This window comes from Pinus tabuliformis, chromosome 3_1, assembly GCF_031772625.1.
Source record: "Pinus tabuliformis cultivar Carrire ecotype Pingquan chromosome 3_1, CPIR1, whole genome shotgun sequence".
In the NCBI taxonomy this organism is placed as follows: domain Eukaryota; kingdom Viridiplantae; phylum Streptophyta; class Pinopsida; order Pinales; family Pinaceae; genus Pinus; species Pinus tabuliformis.
This window is the reverse complement of record NC_142301.1, coordinates 532,344,282-532,361,508: the sequence shown is the minus strand read 5'-3', so window position 1 is coordinate 532,361,508 and position 17,227 is coordinate 532,344,282. Positions and strand designations below refer to the sequence as shown.

General features: G+C 37.9%; 1 protein-coding gene across 1 annotated transcript; it reads left to right on the top strand.

Moving 5' to 3' along the window:
- The first annotated feature begins 5,904 nt into the window (after positions 1–5,904).
- LOC149188168 (uncharacterized) lies at positions 5,905–6,666 on the top strand. The gene has a single exon (XM_089409884.1). The coding sequence runs from the start codon at positions 5,905–5,907 to the stop codon at positions 6,664–6,666; it is 762 nt and encodes a 253-aa protein (XP_089266010.1).
- Positions 6,667–17,227: the final 10,561 nt, after the last annotated feature.

The window sequence follows — 17,227 nt, the reverse complement described above, 5'->3', positions numbered from 1 at the left end:
TGATTATATTTATGTTAATAGAGTGAATTTGGTTAGTCATTATGCCAACAAGTCTAATGGGTGCTTTGTGTAGCCTTTTTGGTCAATTTGGAGACAAAATTGAAGGTCTTAATGAGCACTTGGCAGCCAAATTCGTGGGAAGACAAGGGAGGGGATTTGTAGGAAGGTGTCCCCTTCATTTATGGGCCCTTACCTCGAATTCTCCACCATCAGCTCGGAGTTCAAGGGCCACCGAATCAATCAGCACAAGGGCAGCCAAGCAAGTCAAGTAGGACTGCTGTTAACTCCAAGTTTTGGGCAGCCGAGTCCCTAAAGTTTAGGAGGACTGTTGGGTCCTCAATTTGTATAAATAAGAAGGCTTGGGGCCTCATTTTGGTTAGCCAGTGGATGTTAGCTAGTTAGCCAGTAGATAGTAGCTAGTAGTTAGTCATTTCATAGCCTTGTTGTAGTCATTTTGTAATTCGATTTGTAGGCCATGGATTAGCTTTGCTTTCAGCTCATTCTCAAGCTGTCCTTGTGGAAAGTTTTGATGTAACTCTTCATTATTGATTAATAAAGATGAATCCAGCTTTTCACCAGCTCTAAATCTCTCTTGGGAGGCTGTAGCTCTTGGGGTTGGGCCCATCTCAAGCGCCCAGTACCTCCCTTGTTTATATTTATGTGTGTTCGCTGCATTCTTAAAATAAAATCTGCTCTTTAGATTTAATTCGTGCTTTGTTACTTAGGTTTCTTTTGATGGTTGAAGTAGCTTTTTTATGTTTAGGATGGATTGGTAGGAGTTAGTCATGCGTTTATATCTCTTTGATAATGTTTTTTTGACACGCTGTACGTGAGTCTTGTCATGAATAAGGTTGTTGTTCACTGATCTCATTAAACTGTTAGATAGATCATCTAATATTTTGATTGTATGCAAGACGTAGTTGGTTTGGTCAGGTAAACACTATGCATGGCACCTTCATCACCTCCTCGTTCATCTGAGCCTCGTCCAAATCAGCTCCTCCATCACCAAGTCTGTTTCCTCATCTCCCATCTGCTATTTTGCCACGTAACCCTACCTTCTTGCCTTTCCCTTGCCTAAACCTTCTTTGATGCAAGCTAGACTTCCACACCCTCTCATCACCTCATCCCTCAGTCATTGGGTCATTCCAGGCCCCTACCCTACCTCCCTACCCATTTATGCATTCTCTTCCACTCACCTATCAGTCAAAACCCAATCATGAAACATCCTGTAGAAGAATTACAGAACTTCCTGTAGAATCCCCTGCAGACTTCCTGTAGAAGTTCATAAACACGGTTGCATGGCATCCTGACTTTGTGAAACTCTCTGAAAGGATGATAGGGATCCCTTAGACCCTCTCCGAGTCTTCCCAACCTTTTCCAAGCATTTCTCCTCCTTGATCCACCCCTGCACAGTGAAAAGCCAGTTAAAAGCACATGCATGATAATTCTAATAACTTAAACAAAAATACAAAAAGATGTTTTCTTCAGATAGTGATAACTTAGACACATGCATTTTACCTTCTTAGAAGTAATGGAATCTCTTTCGGTAGTTTGCATGCTCTCCTTTGCATCGGTAGGACTAGCTGGTAGAATTAGGGTTTGCTAGGGTTTGTGTTTCTTTTTGGCTTTCAGTTTCTTTCCGCAAGTAGATTAGCTTCCTTTGAGTTAGCTTTAGTCCATCAGTTAAAAAACTTCTTCTAAGAGCTCATCGAAGTTGGCTTGAGCCCCTAGCGGACTTGTGCCAGCTGACCAAGTGACAGCTGCGGCAAGAGCTAGTACTTGTGCATACAGCACCGTCGCTTCCAAGTTTGTTACGAACTACCGGGTTGATAAAATTAAAGAAGGGAGTTCCAGGAGTTGTAGCATTATTGCTACAATATTGGAGGCCACCATCTTTTTGGCGCCGTTGCCGGGGAAGCATCAGAGTATTGGTGATTGTCGCTTTTCTTCTATTTTCCACTACAAACTTCTTCTAAGTAGTTTATTTCATTTCCATTATGCAATTTCGTTTATGCAAAAGTAGATTAGCATTTCCCGCTTTCATAGATTAGCATTTCAATTCCGCAATTTCATTTATGCAAGCGTAGATTAGCATTTCAATTCCGTAAGTGTAGACTAGCATTTCATTCCTGCAATTTCATTTGATCAAAATAGATTAGTCATTTCCTGCTTTCATTTCAATTCCGCATTTTCATTTCAGCAAGATAGTTAGTTGCAGCTCAATATATTTTAGTTTTTGCAGGTACAAGTAGAAAAAAGAAAAAAACAACCAAAAAGATTTCCATTTCATGCCTTGTAGGAGTAGAGATAAGTTAGAAAAATGATTGCACAACACCCCCACTGCTTCACACAGCCAACCTTCTCTCTCTTCTTCGATGGCTGTGATTAAAGAACCCTTAGGTGGACAGCAAGACATATTTGAAGAACCTCAAGGGAAGAAGAAGAAGAAACCATTCCTCTAGAGCAAATGGCTACAAGCAGAAATGTTTGGAGCAGTCCCTTGTCCAAAGATGAATTTGAAGATCAGATAGAAGATTTCAAGAGTGATATGAGGCAGTTTCTTGCCATGCAAATGGATACCTTGCGGATCCAAAATAAGCAAGAAGAAGCCAAGAGGGCTTTGGCCATTTTTTGTCCTAGGTGCACTAGAAAGCATCCTAGGAACGAATGTCCAATGCACTCTCTAGAAGTGTGTTTCGTCTGTGAAGAATACCATCCTACGAATCAGTGCCATTCCTTGCCTGGACTCAAAGCTGCACACCAAAGAGCCAAAGGAGCCACTGAATCACTCTGTTATATGAACCAAAGGAGGCCACATGGACCCATACCCTACCAGCAGGGAATGCAAGGTACATCCCATACCTATTATGACCCCTATCAAGCCACTTTCATGCCTTCTTGGGGTCCCCCTGCTCACCCTTCATGGTTCACACCTCCTCCTTGTTCCTTCACAGATCCATATTACGCCCAACCAGCTGCTCATTCATTTCACTCTTATGCTCAGCCACAGGCTCAGTGGAATGCACCTCATCAGGAGTGGACGCCCCAATACAACACTCCTCCCGCTTCTTTTCCTCCACCACTTTCTCATCCACAACCATCGCCTCCTCCTCCACCAAGGCAACCCCAAATGCCTACCCAACCACAATGCCATCCATCTCCATCTCAATTTCACACCTCCACTCAACTACCTGTACCATTTCCAAAGCCATACAATGGAGTAGCTCAACCCAATTGCAAAGCTGAGGCACAACATGTGCAAATGACTCCTTTTGAGCTCAATGATGTTCACCAAAGCTCAGGAAGAGTGTTGCAAAATAGAGATTATATTGACAACATTGAAGGACCAAAGGAGAAAGAAGATTCCAAAGAGGAGATCAAAGAACCACGGGCTGCACTTGATGAAGAGAAGAGATCAGAATCAAAGATCGAGAGAGTTCCTTCATGGTTACCATCAAATCCTCCATGTACTCAAGAGAAAGATCATCAAAAAGAGGAAGATGAGAAGGTCATGATAGAAGGTGACATGAAGAATGATCCAGATCAGCAAAAGAACCAAGGATATCAGAGCTATATTGAGATATGGTTTCAGAAGGTCACTAAGTTGCAGCGGTACTTTCCTCCTCAGCTTTGTTTGATCCCTTCAAAGCCAGATCATTTGGTCTCTGAGATCTGGATACCTGTCAAAGCATGCATTTGGAGCCTTCACATCATTTTTTCTCTAATCTCGATGTGCACATGGCTCCATTGGAAGTATTCTTATACTTGAAAATGATTTTGTTTTTCAAGTAGGGTAGGGTAGAAAAAAAAAAAAAAAGAGAAAAAATGAAAATAAGAAGAAAATAAAAATCTAAGGTGAAAACCTCCTCGGAGGCGCCTTAGATTGGCTCATTGATTGAAAACCTCCATGAGGCGGTCAATGGGTTGGAAAGAAGAGAAAATAAAAAGGCAATAAGATCTTTGGGTGAAAACCTCCCTTGGAGGCGCCCAAGGCAGGCAATTAGGGTGAAAACCTCCATGAGGCGCCCTAGTTGTTTTTAAAAAAAAAAAACAAAACAAAAGAGAAAAAGAAAACTAATTCCATTGGCTAATTGTAGGTTGCAAGAAGGACGTTTCATGACAGGAGGAGCACTCAAATCAAGGTTAAAGGAATTTTTCTTGTGCCTTCTACAGGAAGCTCTGTATTTCTACAGGAAACATCCTGTAGAACCTTTGGACGAACCAAATTCAAGTCTAAAATAGAATCTGATGATGGGAATCTGTTGATTAGGCCTACAAGCACTTGTGTGTCCATCCCTTGCCTTTCTCCATCATTTTTTCCACCTCATTGTGCTTCTCATTGTGATTCTACGGGAACTTCCTGTAGAAATTGTGGGAAACTAGACATGGATTTCAAAAAGTGGTTTGGCGAACATGGTAGCTTCCTCAAGGGTTCAGAATTCCTCATGCAATCTTCCAACTCCTCCTCCATCATCTCCATACCTGCATCACAGCCAAAATTCATTTTTTCATACCATGCAACAAAAATGCAAAGTGCCTTGAAGCAAAAATACATAGAACAGAATTTGTTTTTGCCATAACTTGAAAACCATGCATCCATTTGACAAACCGTTTTATGGGGAATTGTACAAGGGTGATGGAAACATGCTTGAGCCGTTTCAGCCAATTCCGGTGCACGGTTTCCAAGAAATCAGCCTCCATCACCATCAGCCATTTTTGCATTTTCTCCATAACCGTGCATCCGTTTCAAAAACCTGTTTCATGGGGATATGCATATGAGTGATGGTAACCTACCCAAGCAGTTTCAGGCGATTCCGATCCACGGTGTCCGAGAAATCGATCTCTAAAATCTTCAGCCATTTTCCATTTTTCTCAAAACCCGTGCATCCATTGATCACAATTTTTCTATGGGAGATGCATCATGATGATAGAAACATGCTCAGCAAGTTTCAGATCAATCCGCTTTACCGTTTGGGAGAAATGGCAAAAACAAGTTCTAGTTCTGTGACATTGCAGCAGCAGCAGCTTGAAGGTGCAGATTTGAACGTGGAAACAAATGTATGCAACTTAGATCTGGTCAGAGGACACCTGCACAAGAAAAAGCAATCAAAAATCATCAGCCAAGCCCTCATGCAACCAAAGGATCCAAGCATGCAGCAGCAGAACATGAGCATGCAGCAGCAAAAAGCTTCACAAGCAGCCATTTGACTTCAGGTACGTGACTAAACCTTGTTCATCTATTGCATGAATCTAGTCTAAGCATTGCATGAATGAATGGAATGGTGAAATTAAGCCATGAATGTAGCAAGACACCCAGTTCTCTAGCACTCATGAGAAAGTCACACAACATGCATGGGTCAGTCATGCACGTGAAATTTAAAAAACACGGATAGTGTGGGTAGTCTAAACTCCAGTGCAACTGATGGATGAGATTACAGGCAGAGAACACACAGTTAACCACTGCAGTTCATGATAGCACAATAGTTGCATGGGCCAGCACACGTCTTTGCCACCTCACTCCAAAACAATCATGCAGAAATTAATGAGCGCTCAGCTGAAATTCATAAACTGTTAGTCAACTTGCACTTGCATCATGTTAAACTGAAGTATACATCCTCTGCTTCCACAATCAGCTTAACCTATCATCCTTCGCTGATTTTTTTTGGCCTGTTCAAAATTCTTCCGCATACCAAGATCGTGCAGAGGCGCAGAGACATCCTATGGCATCCGGCTAGCATTCTACAGGAAGACGTTTTACAGGAAAATACAGCAGAGTCTTCCAGAGCAGAGAAGCCTGAGTTTTTCTTCATCAAGTTTGGAGCTTGAAGAAAGGTGAAAATAGCTGAGGTGGATCATGCTATTGATTTTATTGTTCGTTCACTTGCACGTGATATTGCAGAGGGTATGAAAGTTGTGGAATTGCTTTTAGAGCTTTCAAAGGATATGGTTGTGTGTGAACAGATTGGCAAGGTACAAGGTTGTATTCTCCTCCTTGTAACAATGTCAAATAGTGATAATCCTAAAGCTGCTAAGGATGCAAATGAAGTTCTGGAGAATCTCCCATACAGTGAGCATAATGTAGTGCAAATGACACAGGCGAACTATTTCAAGCCTTTGATACAGAACCTGAGAGAAGGGTCTGACACAATGAAAATTGTTATGGAAGGTAAGTTGTCAGAGATAGGTTTAACAGATCAAAACAACGCTGCATTGCTCAAAGAGGGAGTTGTATTTCCACTTCTTGAAATGATTTCAAATGCTAATTTGAAGTCAAAATTAGCAGCCATTGGGGCACTTCAGAATCCTTCAAGTTTACCTGAGAATGCTTTACAAATGATCAAAGATGGGGTGGTCCGACCCATCTTGGACCTTCTATGCACACCACTGTCAACTGTATTGGCTTTGAGAGAAAAAGCTATTAATACCTATGCAAACCTTGCTATGTCTACAGCATTGCCCCAAAGAACAAATGACACAACAGCTGCATTATTGGAATCTGATGAGATCATATACCAGCTATTATCTTTAATAAATTTGACACCACCTTCAATACATGGAAGCATTGTTCGAGCATTCCATGCCATTTGTTGTGTACCAGCGGCTGTTGAGGCAAGGACAAATTTAAGAGAGGGAGGAGCAATTCAAGTATTGCTTCCCTTTTTGTGAAGCTACATACTCTGAAATGCGAGCTTATGCTGTGAAACTGTTGTTTATCTTGTCTCAAGATGGAGATAAAAGAAAATTAGCAGAACATCTTGGAGAAAAATATATGGAATGTTTAGCAAAACTTATTTCAACATCTTCAAATGAAGAAGAGAAAGTTACCGCAGTCGGAAAGTATTGTCATGTTAGGAACAAAAATTTGAATTAAAGTTAACTAATGGAAAAACAGTGATTTTGCATGAAGTGAATCTACCATGAAACAAACTGGAAAGTTCTGGTGTTGTTCTGGTTAGATTTGTTTATTTCAATACTTTCCAAGGGGTTCACAAGGTCTTTTGCAATAGCCAGATTATTCCATGTGAAAGAATTCTTAAAAGTGTGATTGGGTATGAAGTTTTGCTCTAGTCCTGGTTATACAATAGCTTGAGACAAAACTTGGGAATTCTCATTTTTGGTCTGTTTTGAAGAAATTTCAGATTGAAGGGAAATGCTGATTCATAGCAGTGATATGTGAGCAAGTCATATTTTCTCTGCCCTTGATCTATCTTATGTTCTGTTCTGCTTCTGTTATCAATTCTTAGCAGAGTTCAAATCCAAGATTAAGAATGCCATTTGATTCAGTTAAAGGCCTGGAAACACTTTTTCCCATCAAGCTTTGGCATGCAATATCTATTCTCGGGTAGTTTATTGTACTTGTGTGCTTTTATAATACATTAGACTTGCCATTTGTGTTGGATTCGTCAGCTTTCAGGCAGCAGCACAGTTCAAGGAGAAGGCACCCCCAGCCAAGCAAGCAAAGTCAGAGAAAATTGGTTCTACAGGAAGTTAGCAGACTGTTTCTACAGGAAGCCAGCGAACTGTTTCTACAGGAAGTTTGAAAAGAGGGAAGCCAAAGGAGGAATCGGCTGAGATGTTAGCCAAAGAAGCCACCAGGGCCATCAAAGATGAAGAGAGAGATTGGTTGCTCAGAGGATGAGCAACACTTAATCCACCATTCTCATTAGTTTATTGCATGTTTTTTATTATATTTATGTTAATAGAGTGAATTTGGTTAGTCATTATGCCAACAAGTCTAATGGGTGCTTTGTGTAGCCTTTTTGGTCAATTTGGAGACAAAATTGAAGGTCTTAATGAGCACTTGGCAGCCAAATTCGTGGGAAGACAAGGGAGAGGATTTGTAGGAAGGTGTCCCCTTCATTTATGGGCCCTTACCTCGAATTCTCCACCATCAGCTCGAAGTTCAAGGGCCACCGAATCAATCAGCACAAGGGCAGCCAAGCAAGTCAAGTAGGACTGCTGTTAACTCCAAGTTTTGGGCAGCCGAGTCCCTAAAGTTTAGGAGGACTGTTGGGTCCTCAATTTGTATAAATAAGAAGGCTTGGGGCCTCATTTTGGTTAGCCAGTGGATGTTAGCTAGTTAGCCAGTAGATAGTAGCTAGTAGTTAGTCATTTCATAGCCTTGTTGTAGTCATTTTGTAATTCGATTTGTAGGCCATGGATTAGCTTTGCTTTCAGCTCATTCTCAAGCTCTCGTTGTGGACAGTTTTGATGTAACTCTTCATTATTGATTAATAAAGATGAATCCAGCTTTGCAACAGCTCTAAATCTCTCTTGGGAGGCTGTAGCTCTTGGGGTTGGGCCCATCTCAAGCGCCCAATACCTCCCTTGTTTATCTTTATGTGTGTTCGCTGCATTCTTAAAATAAAATCTGCTCTTTAGATTTAATTCGTGCTTTGTTACTTAGGTTGCTTTTGATGGTTGAAGTAGCTTTTTTATGTTTAGGATGGATTGGTAGGAGTTAGTCATGCGTTTATATCTCTTTGATAATGTTTTTTTCACATGTTGTACGTGATTCTTGTCATGAATAAGGTTGTTGTTCACTGATCTCATTAAACTGTTAGATAGATCATCTAATATTTTGATTGTATGCAAGACATAGTTGGTTTGATCAGGTAAACACTATGCAGGGCACCTTCATCACCTCCTCATTCATCTGAGCCTCGTCCAAATCAGCTCCTCCATCACCAAGTCTGTTTCCTCATCTCCCATCTGCTCTTTTGCCACGTAACCCTACCTTCTTGCCTTTCCCTTGCCTAAACCTTCTTTGATGCAAGCTAGACTTCCACACCCTCTCATCACCTCATCCCTCAGTCATTGGGTTATTCCAGGCCCCTACCCTACCTCCCTACCCATTCATGCATTCTCTTCCACTCACCTATCAGTCAAACCCCAATCACGAAACATCTTGTAGAAGAATTACAGAACTTCCTGTAGAATCCCCTGCAGACTTCCTGTAGAAGTTCATAAACACGGTTGCATGGCATCCTAACTTTGTGAAACTCTCTGAAAGGATGATACGGATCCCTTAGACCCTATCCGAGTCTTCCCAACCTTTTCCAAGCATTTCTCCTCCTTGATCCACCCCTGCACAGTGAAAAGCCAGTTAAAAGCACATGCATGATAATTCTAATAACTTAAACAAAAATACAAAAAGATGTTTTCTTCAGATAGTGATAACTTAGACACATGCATTTTACCTTCTTAGAAGTAATGGCATCTCTTTCGGTAGTTTTCATGCTCTCCTTTGCATCGGTAGGACTAGCTGGTAGAATTAGGGTTTGCTAGGGTTTGTGTTTCTTTTTGGCTTTCAGTTTCTTTCTGCAAGTAGATTAGCTTCCTTTGAGTTAGCTTTTGTCCATCAGTTAAAAATATTCTTCTAAGAGCTCATCGAAGTTGGCTTGAGCCCCTAGCGGACTTGTGCCAGCTGACCAAGTGACAGTTGCGGCAAGAGCTAGTACTTATGCATACAGCGCCGTCGCTTCCAAGTTTGTTACGAACTACCGGGTTGATAAAATTAAAGAAGGGAGTTCCAGGAGTTGTAGCATTATTGCTACAATACTGGAGCCCACCAATTACACATGATTGTTTATATATATCTTCAGTAGGTGGGAAGTTGAGATCCCAATGGTCTACTGCCATAAGTAAGTTCAGTCAGTTTTTTTGTTTATTTTTTTCGAATTCAGTGAGTGAGTCAGTTTTCAATTTGAGTTTAGTCTTTTCATTTTGACTGCATGCCCAATGAACAAGGCTACTTGGTCTACATTTTTCTTGACACCTACAAGGAGCTTCCATCCCCAGCTAGAGCCAATGTTAGTGTCAGTGAATTCTGCCTGTCACCAGTGATCAAATATGTTTTTACCAAGTTTTTTTAGGAGTCCCAAAGTCAAATTTTATCATTTCACTAGGTTTTCATAATAAAATTTGGTCACTGGTTAGTGTGTCTAGGGTTATTTCCAATCTCTCAAGAATTTTGCATGTCGATCACTTTCATCACTCAGCTAAGTGTATCATCATTAAGAGACTTGTTGGGTGAAAATATTATCGTTTAATTTTGTTGTAGTACTTGCCCAACTATTTAATTTGTCAATCCGAGGTTCGTAGACTTACGAGGCACATGCACTATATATGCAGGACCGAAGTGGAACTAATTTAATCTAAATTACTGAAATCAAATTAATCTAGGAAGGCATTGAAACACTAACTAGGAAAGCGGGAAATTGCATAAGGGAAAAACAATTACAACATGTGAAGAATTGAATGAAAAACAACATATGTGAGCTCACAAAAATAAAGCTATCTCAGATTATATTACAAGGATCAAATTACAAATCATGAAAGCATAACAATAAAAGATGAAAAACTAAGAATTCCCTTCTCATAATTACAAAACTATTTCTTAAAGCTAATCTCCATTCTTTCCATTATTCATTATTATCCAAATGAAGAGAGAGCACTCTCTTATATACATGAGGAAGATAACCATCTCATAATTACATATCCAATATTCTCTCAAGCACTCTCAACTAATTTCCCATTATTACAAGATATGATCCCTTGGAATCCTCCACAAATCTCTCAAGCATTTTCAACTACTTTCCCATTATTACAAAATATGATCCCTTTGAATCCTCCACAAATCTCTCACATATCTTGGATAAGATATGCCAACCAAATCCTCCATGATCTTCTCCTTAGGAATAGGCTTGAATAATTATCTCCTTAATATGCTGGAGGAGATATGGATAAGATATGCCAACCAAATCCTCCATGATTTTCTCCTTAGGAATAGGCTTGCATAATTATCTCCTTAATATGGCGGAGGAGATATTTGAGAAGTCTCTTGGAATTAATTCTTCACATATTTCCTACACATCAAAAAACTCACATATTCTTGAGATATATATAAAAATATGTATATTTTCTAATATTTAATCATAAATTCACTTGTAATACAAAAATGAATAAAATGGAAAATAAGAAGGTGAAACCCAAATGTATTTATGAAAATGATATGATAAAAGGTTAATGAGATGATGAAATGTAAGGAATAGTGAAGAAAAAGGTGGATGAAAATATGACACTTCTAAGTCCCCTACACATCACAAAACTGACATATTCTTGAGATATATATAAAAATATGTATATTTTCTAATATTTAATCATAAATTCACTTGTAATACAAAAATGAATAAAATGGAAAATAAGAAGGCGAAACCCAAATGTATTTATGAAAATGATATGATAAAAGGTTAATGGGATGATGAAATGTAACGAATAGCGAAGAAAAAGGTGGATGAAAATATGACATTTCTGAGTCCCAACAAGACTATCATCATGATGTTAGTCATCACCATTACGATTTCATTCAGTTGAGTGTCTCCATTAGGTCATTAGGGTTTCAGGGTCACTAAAACTCTCATTTCATGCATAAGATCCGGCAAAGGAGGAGTGGTAATAAGAAAGTATCTTCAATAAATTTTGATATCAAATGTAATTTTATCTTTTTATATGCAATAAGTGCTTCAAATTTCCAAAGGTTGTAGTTCAGAGTTCCAAGAAGATCGAATGTCTCAAGAAAGCCAATAAAGTTACCAAGTTTCAAATTTCAAAGGTCATAAAGTGTGAAGGTTCAAAATTTAAGTTTAGAAGGGAAAGATGAGTTGTTTTTAACTCATTTGGACTCTTAGAATTTCAAGCATCTCTTAGTCATCATCGCGTATAAGAAAAAATTGTGAAAATCGAGGGTTTTGTTGCATTTTGGGAAAGCATGACCCTTCTAGTAGTAGTGTGAGGCTTCTAGGAGCTGTGCAACCCTTCTGGGAGAAGTGTGACCCTTTTGAGGAGAAGTGTGACCCTTCTAGGAGTAGTGCGACCTTTCTGGTTTTGGAGTGACCCTTCTGGAGACACCTTGGAAAATGAGTTTTTGGAGGACTTCCCATGGGTCATTTTCAAACATTCAAGATTTTATGGAAACTAGATAGGCAAGGCTAGTTTACCGTTCTTTCATATTTCAATTTTGATTTTAGGAAGGCGCCTAAAATGGCCCTGAAACTTGGTGTGACCCTTCTAGTTCTCACGCGACCCTTCTGGAGACACCTTGGGAGAATGCATTTTTGGAGGCCTTCCCATGGGTCATTTTAAAAAATTCAATATGTTATGGAAACTAGACAGACAAGGCTATTTTAACATTCTTTAATATTTCAATTTTTACTTCAGGAAGACACCTAAATGGTTACTAAAACATGGCGCTATGCTGCTGCAATTTTCTGATATTTTATTTAAAATTTTCACTATGTAATTTTTCTGAGTTTCTAGTTTGAATTTTGTAAAAGTAAAAAGGTGAAAGTGGATGAATGAACATGGTCAAATGTAAATTTAAATGGATTAGTATATGGGTAAATAGGCGTCTTATACTCCATTTAATGCTTTGGATAAATATCTTGTGATAGTTAGATAAACAAGGAAACAGTTGAGTAACCTCCCTAGTATGTAGTAGTGACCAGATAGGTGCATGTATTTGACTTTCTTTGCTCACAATTAGACCTCCTAGGGAGGGTTTCAAATTCAAAGCCTATATGAGGCCTTTTGTAATCATTTTCCAGAAGTTGGACATTTGAGGAGAGAACCATTGTAGCCTATATTTGGAATTTTTGGAAATCAAAGGACACAATTTGCAACTATTATTTAGGAATTGTTGTGTAGTAAGTTTATGACGTTGGTTTTCCTTTGTTATTACTTTATATGAACGATATTTAGCTTCCTTTTCCATTCATCACCTCTTCAATAGTCTTCCTTGCATTTTATAAACATAATTCTTTTCACTAAGCTTTGTTTTGATGGAAAATTATTATGTGTTATTTTCACTCTTTCTTAATGAGTTCATGTTCCATTATCATTAATACCTTTGTGCTTCTTCTGAACACCATACTACACCGAAAAAACCTAAAATCCATCACAAAAGTGTTGCTACCTTTCTCCTTCATATCTTTGCTGCTGCAGTCCTTTGACCCTTTGACCTAGCTATTTGGTTTTTCTCCCTTCTCCAGCATCAAAAACCCTAAATTTTCCAAAACCTACATGATCCTAGTTATCCAGCCTAAAATCATTTACATCTCAGTCATCTGTTGTCTATGATTCCATAGAGAGATCCCTCTCCAGGTTGATAGGGCTAGCTATCAAGAAAAAGTGGTATGTGGTTACCTCCGTCGATCTCCTCGCTGCTTGGGACATTGTGGAGGATAACATGATATTTGATTTTGTATTCCTCCATTATCTTTTGTACCAAAATTTTCCATAGAATGCAAGGATAGTTGACGAGATGATAAATATTCAATATTGCGGTGTTCTTGAAAACTCTAACTAGACTCACAATATGATGAAGATTCATTATTTTCCATTAAATTCAAAATTTGATCATCTTCATCTATTTGTGAAGTGGCAAATATTGGTATTATATCAATATCATCATCTATCAATTCTTCATTTTCAATTCCTATTGTTTTTTATGCAGGTGGATATAGTGTGAAGTTCTTTGTTGAGCTCCCATCATAAATAAACATATCACCAGATCTACAACTTATAAAAGCATCGGTTTTAGCTAGCCATGGTCTTCCTAGAATCAATGGAGATCCTCCTAAGTTATACTTGGGCATTGAAATAATAAAATCGACAGGGTATTCGCAAGAATCTAAGGATACATATATCTCTTCTAATACACCATCGGGTTTGATTACAAATCTATGTACCAATTGTAAATGTGTAGGTGCCTATCGAATATTATAAAGTTTTAATTGATTCATAGTTTGTTTACTCATGATGTTTATAGTTTCTCCTAGATCAATCAATGTATTTGGGATCTCTACACCATTTCTGTGTGTTTTCACAATGGGACTTCTTGGATCAAGATATTTCTGAATTGTTGTTTTACTCATGATGATATCTGTAATTTTTCCAACTAGTTGGATTCTTTTGACTTTTTTTTCTTTTTCTTCCTGGTATTTTTATGCACAATTCGCTAGTTGTCTTTGCAAAAATTATTATTTCCTTAATGTCTTGAAGAAATGCGTTTTTATGAAAACATTCTTCAATTCATCTAACATTTCATAATCAGGTAATAAAATCTATTTTTCTACCCCTTCATCTATTTTTGATCTCTTAGGAAAAGGTCTTTTTGAAACATATACTACATGTTGTTCCATAATAAGAGTTGAATTATTTGAATGTGTTGGAGTAACTTGTTTTTTATTTTTTTCTTTTTCATTAAGAGACTTCTCTTCTTCAGAGCTTTTCTTTTTCACTTTCTTGAATAACAACTGGTGGGGACTTTTTCTCTAATATTCTATCATATATAAGTTGAACATTGTTTAGATCCAATGGATTTATCATGTAAGTTTGGAAATTTTGTCCTTCCATATTGTAAATAGGTTGTGCATTTTTATTATTATTTGGATTTGGAAGTGGTTGGGCAGGAAATTGGTTTGGTCTTTGAGGAAAGGGTAATGAAAGTTGTGGATTCAAATTGTGGGGTTGATTTTGTTGAACAAACTGAGGATAATATTGTGGAGAAAATGTAGGATATGATTGTTGAAATTGTGGAAATTGAGGATATTGAGGGTAGTTTCCATATTGATTTTTCCATCCTTGTGCCCAATGTTGTGGCCAAGATTGCCAAGGCATTGGGGAAATTCAATTACTTTGTCATGATTGTGCAAATGATTGAGTGTTAAAACCTTGAGTTGTATTTAGTTGTGGATTCTTCCATGGTCTTTTAGTAATAAAACAGAGAGGGTATACTTGATTTGGTACTACTTCTTGATAGACAACATTAAGACCTGGTATTGAGGGACATTCTTTTGTATCATCGTTTTCCACACATATAACAAAAGTTTTTACACTCTTTAAATCTGTTGACACCTAATCATAGGGATTGGGTGACAACTGTAATTAGTATAAATAAATAATAGAGGAAATGGGGAGTCATCGGGAGATGAACTTAACAGTCACTCCCTCTTGTATATAATAATGAACAACCTAAATAAATAACACAATTACATTTACAATTACATTACATGGTACCAGAGCCATCTCTATTTTTATTATTCCTTCCCTTGTAACTCCCTTTCTACCTATGTTCTGCCTATTTGTTGAACACCTTCAATCAAGTTTTGAGTCCTATACGCATTGAGAATGAATGTTTCTCTCCCAGGTTTAATATGCTGATCTTTGCTACCCACGATGCTGGTGAAAGATGAGTTTAATTGTTGATTGTGTGTCCATTCTTTGCCCTGGTCCATTGAAGATGCCATTGTAAATTGGTTGGGGAACTTGACTTGGATACTTAGTGTGGTGGTGCTGCGCCAATGGTGTCATTGTGGAAGTGTGGGATGGAATATAAGCCCAAGAGATGGATGATTGTTTGTTGTTTTTTGCTAAAATCCTTGAAGTATCTTGTTTGTTGATTGATGGTTTTTTCATTCCAATGTTTGCCTGGATTGTGCATATGGTGTTGCATTGAATGATCATTCTGGAGTCATAACCTCTATGCATTGTTTTCATATATACAAGTGTTTTTTTGGTATATATAAGTGTTGTCTCCCAACGTATATACTTTGTTCCATATATGAAATACACTGAGATGACAACGTTTAGGAGCCAGCGTTTACATACATGAGGGAGCAATGCATGTCCCATATATACGTTGTTGGATATATATGTATATATCTATATATATATATATATATATATATATATATATATATATATATATATATATATATATATATATATATATATATATATATATAGATAGATATATAGATATATATATATATACATTGGTGTATATACAACGTTGTTTGGCATCCACACTATCTATCTCCCCAAATTAATATCTTTGCCTTTCAATATATCAGAGTGCAATTTTTAACCACAAGAAGTGCATTTTTTATATATTGGCAGCAGGGTACATATTTTTTATTTTTTATTTTAAATGCATTCATTGATATCTATTGTGGGATTGATTCTCATCGGGAAGGAGAACTATCCATAAGGGTCGTATAAAATCAAACACACTCTCATTTTTAATGAGTTGTGGAAAGGAGTGTGTGTTGGAAATGGAGACAAAGAGGCAGAACAACCTACCTCAGACAAGGAATTCACCATTTGGGAAAATAAGAACAACAAGGCTTATGCATTGATTGCAACATCAGTAAATGAAAAGGTGAGTCGCCATATTTCGCCATTTTCAAATGCTTTCAAAGCCTTACAAAAACTAAAGGAACTCTATGACTCGCACTCTACACTTGAAGTTGTTCAAATCATGATTAAAATGTTCACCCTTGAATTACAAAATGATGATCCTCTTTCTCTTGCATCAGAAGTAAAATCTATTATGCATGATATCAATGTCACTAATGTTGAACTAGACATTCCTTTGATAGCTTTTCTCAAGGCAGTTTATCCCACTTACTCAAATTATCTTGATTCGTTGCAAGAAAGTGGAAACCTCAAAGATATTACCTTTGACTCCCTTGTGAAAAAATTTGTTGAAAGAGAGAAATCTTTTGGGAAGAAGACAACTCCTCGATCTTCAGAAGAGGATGTGTGCCTTGCACAAGAAGAATTTTGCTCTATATTCTTCCAGAGGAAGAGGTGGTAAAAGAGGAAGAGGAAGAAATTTCAGAGGCATGGGGGAAGACACTCTCAAGGAGAAAAGTCAGATTTTCACTGCATTTGTTGCAAAAGAGATGGATCACATGATGCATCCACATGCAAGTTGCCTTGGGACATAATTGTGTAGGAAAGAAACCAACCCAAAGGTAAAACTGATGATAGAGAGAAAGGTAAAAACACCTGAATCCGCTCACTATGTTGTGGCACACTGTAATATTGGAGTAAATGAAGACTTATTTAATGCTTCACTTGCTTCTTGCAAAAATGATTGGTTGTTTGATTAAGGAGAAACTTGCCACATGACTTTTAAAATAGTTTTTTTTGAAGAATTTACTGACAATGTTGATGGAGCAGTATACTTTGCAAACAAATCAAAACTCAATCCATCAAGGATTGGTACAATCAGGCTTAAATTGCCTGATCTTCTAGACTTTCTTTCGCATCATGTTTTATATCTCCCATAGCTGAGGACAATCTTGTTGGCCTTGGTCCACATCTGCCAACAAGGACACTCCATTCATATGTTTTATGGCAAGCTTGAGTTGAGAAAAGC

What these genes read in the sequence shown, in the direction of transcription:
- LOC149188168 (XM_089409884.1), top strand. Translation starts at nt 5,905, where the DNA reads ATGAAAGTTGTGGAATTGCTTTTAGAGCTTTCAAAGGATATGGTTGTG.